At 40.4% G+C, this 5,575-nt stretch overlaps 1 protein-coding gene across 2 annotated transcripts in view; it reads left to right on the forward strand.

The window, feature by feature from the left end:
- The window catches only part of LOC148330219 (atlastin-2-like), an 11,913-nt gene extending 6,547 nt beyond the window's left edge, over positions 1-5,366 (forward strand). Inside the window, exons 10-15 of one of the 2 annotated variants that reach the window (XR_015845016.1) lie at positions 35-162; positions 244-300; positions 395-466; positions 744-1,175; positions 2,306-2,520; positions 3,585-3,704. Coding sequence is in view for 1 of the 2 variants with exons in the window: in XM_088304262.1 (XP_088160388.1) it covers positions 35-162; positions 244-300; positions 395-466; positions 744-1,175; positions 3,585-3,779 (884 nt within the window). In the remaining variant the exon portion in view is untranslated. Of the gene's footprint in view, positions 1-34; positions 163-243; positions 301-394; positions 467-743; positions 1,176-2,305; positions 2,521-3,584 lie in introns of both variants that reach the window. The other variant, XM_088304262.1, reaches the window with a different exon arrangement.
- The last annotated feature ends 209 nt before the right edge of the window (positions 5,367-5,575 follow it).

Consider the following 5,575-nt stretch of genomic DNA (forward strand, 5'->3'; position numbering starts at 1 on the left):
CAGAAGGCCTGTATCAGCAATTAGTGTGTTTCAGACATTGATGGGGATTTCAAGCGGCAGCTGTCGCGGCTGGTACCGCTGCTCCTGTCCCCCGAACGACTAGTGGTGAAGGAGATCGGCGGCAACAAAGTTACATGTCGAGATCTGGTGGAGTACTTCAAGGTACCTCTTTTACGCCGAGATCCCACAAAAGAGTCACCTTCTATTGCTCATATGAAAGCTGACATCCTTGACATCCTTTAGGCGTACATAAAGATCTATCAAGGTGAAGAGCTGCCTCATCCAAAGTCCATGTTGCAGGTTTGATCTGCATTTTTTTTTTTAACCCTGTCACCTTTTATGCTGTTCCATAACGATGAGTAATCTCAATGTTTGTTTATTTGTCGTTTCTCAGGCGACAGCGGAAGCCAACAACTTGACTGCCGTAGCAGGAGCCAAAGACATGTACAGCAAGAACATGGAGCAGGTCAGTATGTTCGCTACGGCAGTGGAATTCAATGCGAATGAAAACTTGAGCTACTTAAAAACAACATTGTTACAATTTGTAGCCATTGTGATGTCCTTAAACATGTTGTCATGACAACTCATGGACAATTTGATGTAAAATTTATGTGAATATTGAAATGACTTTTCAACTAATTGGCCATTTCGTTAGGCACGGTTAAACCGCTCAAGTCCAACGCTGTCAAATTTGGAATGGTACAAAATATGTGGACTCACCCTCCATTGCTGTGGAATTTCAGGTGTGCGGCGGCGACAAGCCGTACATCGCCCCCGCTGACCTGGAGCGCTGCCACGCCGAATTCCGCGAGCACTCGGTGCGCTACTTCCGCTCGGTGAAGAAGATGGGCGGCGACGAGTTCTGCCAGCGCTACCAGAGCCGACTGGAGGCCGAGCTGGACGAGGCCTTCGGCAACTTCTGCAAGCACAACGACGGCAAGAACATCTTCTACGCCGCGCGCACGCCGGCCACGCTCTTCGCCGTCATGTTCTTCGCCTACGTGGTGTCGGGCGTGACGGGCTTCGTGGGCCTGAGCACGCTGGCGGCGCTGGCCAACCTGCTGATGGGCCTGGCGCTCTTGTCGCTGTGCACGTGGGCCTACGTCAAGTACTCGGGCGAGTTCCGCGAGGTGGGAACCATGATTGACCTGGTGGCCGAGACCCTGTGGGAACAGGTCAGTTTATTCACAGACCTGACTTGGCCAGCGCTTTGAGTTTCCTTTATATCCCATCATGCATGTGCAAAAGAGTATTGTTTACATTGTTTTCGGGCGTACTCGCACAAGGATATGCTAACATGTCTCGTTCCTTTCGCCAAATATTTACCAAAACATTAAGTTTAAAAAATAAATATTCCAATTCAAGTCACTGACCCTCATGGGCACACGTGTGCTCTTAATGTATGAAATAATTACTGTTATCGCTTGCCAGTTGCTTTGATCACAGGCAACAGGTGAAAAATCTTTTTATAATGAGTAGGTATGGCTATTGTTAAGAATCTCCATTTGGAATTTTTAGGTTACAATTTGATTTTTAAATTCTTGACCTGGTAATTCACATCACAACTGACTTAAATGCTTTGTCGGTGCAGTAAGAAGTAGAAATGAACAAATAGTTTTTAAAGATTAAGATTTTCATGCCAGTGCCAACTTGTCTTTTTTTGCACAGTAATTTGTGGATACTGAGTACAAATGTTTAAAAAAAAAAAAAAAAAGTCATGTACAGTGGACCATGAAAGCTGACATCCTTTATTTAGGCATTCATAAAGATCTATCAAGGTGAAGAGCTGCCTCATCCAAAGTCCATTTTGAAGGTTTGATCTACATTTAGATCTAAAAAGGTTAATGGTCAAACAAAACAAAAACTCATCAATGGGCTCAACATCAATGTGATAATAATTCTGAACCTTCCAAAAATGTATTTAATGCTCTTAGAGTTGCAACACATACGAAGAGCACGCAACTCTAAATGGGTTTTGCCTGTATCCTTTAACGCCCTTTCAAAGAAATCGGCAAAACTGCAATGGCTTGTATAAAACACATTATAATAAGGCTTCACTAGATGGAATGATGACAATCATTGCATTTGGGGGTGGACGAAAAAAAAAAAAGTGAGTACATCCTAGAGAAGCAAACAACCGTTCTCTTCTTCAGCCGGCCTTCACTTCCTGCCCTTTTATTTTTCTTGCACTTCCTGCCACCAGTTACCTGCATTTTCATCCTCTTTCATTCCTGATGATCCTTTTGGATTTTTCTTCTGGTTCTGGTGGGTAACCGCTCCTCTGCCTCCCCGCTGTGCTCCTCAGGTGTTTTCCAAACTTTGCAAGCATATGACGAGGGGCATGGCGTGGCCGGTGGCGTGGCCCGCCGCTCTTCTGGCGTTGGGAGCGCCGACGCTCTCGCCCCCCAACAACAACTACCGCCAAAGGAAGAGCCGCTAAGACCGCACGTTGTCGCGTCCACGCTTTTAGCTGTTTGTTCACGGTGGATTCTGTGGCTACGCCCATGACAGGATCTCACGGTTGCTATTGGTCTTCTTCTTACAGTGTCTTGTGTTTCTGGAGATCTTATCAGTTGGATTCAGTTTTATACTTTGGAGGTGTTTTGATGTTTTGCATGCTCAAGGACACCCCCAACCCTTCTCTTTCTAATTTTATTTTAGAGCTTTTTTTCCCCTGTTTCCCAAATTCCTTGTCCTGATTCACGCTATTATAGAGGAAAAAAAAAAGTAGGTACAAATTTTGCTGGATAAAATGGTGTACAAAATATTTTAAAGTACATGTCGATGAAATTATATTTAAAAAAAAAAAAAAAAGAATTAGCAGATTTTCTTTAAATTTAATGTGCGTTTAAATTTCTTTGAAAATAAAGCATGTCGGTGACATTTACATTTTTAAAAATACGATGCTAGATTTTTTTTCTGTTAACTCATTCACTGCCATTGACGAGTATAGAAGCCAAAATGGCAGTGAATGAGTTAAGTACGTACCGTAATTATTTTTTTAAATACTGCGTGTCGTAAGAAATTTAAATATATATTTTAAATATTGTATATAGGTAGAATGTTTTTTTAATGGCAGAGCTAGGTAAATGCTTAAAAACAAAATGTTTTAAAAATAGTATTTTTAGGTACTATTCACCCATGTTTTTGTTTTTTGAACATTTGACCTTAACTTGTGTAAATTTTAAACTGTTTGTATAGTACATTAGTAAAAATGTTGTAAATGTCATTAAATAAAAAAAACCAATAAATTCTCAAGTGTATATGGAAAAATTCCAACTATTTCTAAAATGTTTATTTTTTTTCTTTTTATACTCTGTATAATATCCAGGTAGAAATATACCACAGGTACTTTTGAATGTTGCCTTAAAATACAGTATGTCAACTAATACTGTCGTTTATTTGTAGATACAAACTTGAAAAAAATCAAGCATAAAACTGAAAAAGTGTTTAAAATCCAATTAGAGAGGGGACATTTTCTTTGATGTAAATATTTTTTCTTTATGATTTTAGTGTTTTGTGGGCACGTCTCACGATTTGTTGCTCACTGCGTGTACTCATATATTCTTTTGACTGTGTTGCAGGTTCTCAAGCCGCTCAGTGAACATTACATGGAAGACAACGTGCGGCAGACAGTGGTCAACTCGCTCAAAGCAAGCCTGACTGAACCCTGCGTCAGTGGAGGCGGCGGCGGCGGCGGCGGCGGCGGCGGCGGCGGCTCCTCCTTGGCGTCCTCTTCTTCACAGCAGCAGCAAAACGCCAAGTTAAAGACTCACTGATGCACTTCCTTCATCATCACTCTTCCTCATGTGCTTAGAACTGTGACAAGTAGATCAACACCAAAGCTTGCAGTGGCCTTTCGCCAAAAAAACAAACAAAAAAAAATTCTTCATCATCCTCGACAATGGACGCAAAAGCGTTGCCTTGAAAGCACAACTATTCCCAACGAGGTCTTCAGGAAACAATGGAGGTCAAATGCAAGCTTAAAGAAGCTGCTCACTTGACACTCCATACGTTCATACGCTTTTGTAACCTCGAGGTATTGTCAAAAATAGAAACTATGAGGGCCAGAGCCAAACGCTATTAAGTGGTTTGTAGTCCTATTCTGCATGACGCTCAGAAGGTAGCCGTAAAGCATTTTCAACTGCTGCCTTTGATGTCGCACTCGTACAACGAACTAACTTTGACTTCAAGGAAACACTTCATTTGCTCCCTGAACTGACATTTTGACACAAAGACAATTAAAATTGACATTTAAGCAAGTTTAAGGCTTAGCTGGCTCATAGTTTACAGGATTAAAAGGCTCCTCCCCTTGAATTGTATATAGATTTTCTCTTTAATTTGCTCCCTGGCTTATTTCCTCTTACTTTACGTCCTTCACTCATTTTAGTAATTCTTCAGACACCTCATTTGCTCCCTGGTTGACATTTTGACTTGACATTGAGCAAGTTTAGGGCTTTAGCTTACAAACTAAAAGGCTCTTTCCTTAAATTGTACTACCATCACACCCCCAGACTTTAAAATTTTCTTCCTTATACTATGTCCGCCACATATTTTGCAATACAAACACTTAATTTGCTCTAATGCTGACATTTTGACATGTTTAAGCCAATTGACATCAAGCGATTTTAAGGCTTTATCTTGGGCTGAAAAGGTTTCTTTCGCAATGTTTTTCTTTTTTTTTTTAATGACAAGTTTAGGCCAAACAGTTTAGCAAATTAAGAAGTCTTTTCCACAATAATTGTCTAAAAATGTACTAACTGTAACGTAGCACTCTTGTTTTAGCTTTAGCGGGTACTTAATTTTACATTGACACATAAAAACGTTAAGTTACATTGAGCAAGTTTGAGGCTTTAACAGGTTGTTAGCATAGCTTGCAGCTTGAAATATATACGTTGCTATTCTGTTTGAGCTAATTAGTCGCTAGCCCCAACCCCGAGCATTTGTTGGACAAAACCACAGGTTATTTTAGCATTTAATTTTCCCCAAAGTTCAAACTGACTCCAAATGTGACTTTTGCCCTTTAACGGTCGCACTCCTTCGATTCTCAGGAGCCAATAAGCTAGTAGCAACCTCATTCAATCACCTCAAGCGCCAGTTTTGTTACACATCGAGCCTGCATGTTAGATATTTAAAATCAACTTTGAATACGTTTTGTAGCGAATCAAGCTTTTTTGTTTGGCTTAATTTAATTTACCTGTTCGTTGTTGTCGTTGTGTTGCTGCTGTAGAAGTTTAAGCAGGTGTTTAGACGAAGACGCCAGAAAATGTGATTGACTGAATGAGGCGAAAGTGTGATGCCTGTCCATCTTTTTAAAAACACAATGGTAATTTATTTTTGAATAAAGTGTTTACCTTGACAAATCATTTGTAAGACCCAGTTTCGCCTTTATTTTTATTTTTTTAAATTGAGGCCTGATTTAAGAGTTAGGCTGCGATGCCACAGATGACCGTATGAGGGAGCCAAAGGGTTAAAATACTTTTAATGTGAACCGTACAATACTCAAATCTTGTGCTTTCAAATGTTTTCTCTGCATGTTCCTCTATTAACCAAAAAGAGCAGAAAGCAACACCAA

The sequence above is a fragment of the Idiotropiscis lumnitzeri genome, chromosome 9, assembly GCF_059441095.1.
Source record: "Idiotropiscis lumnitzeri isolate Australia: NSW breed Sydney's pygmy pipehorse chromosome 9, RoL_Ilum_1.0, whole genome shotgun sequence".
Classification (NCBI taxonomy): Eukaryota; Metazoa; Chordata; class Actinopteri; order Syngnathiformes; family Syngnathidae; genus Idiotropiscis; species Idiotropiscis lumnitzeri.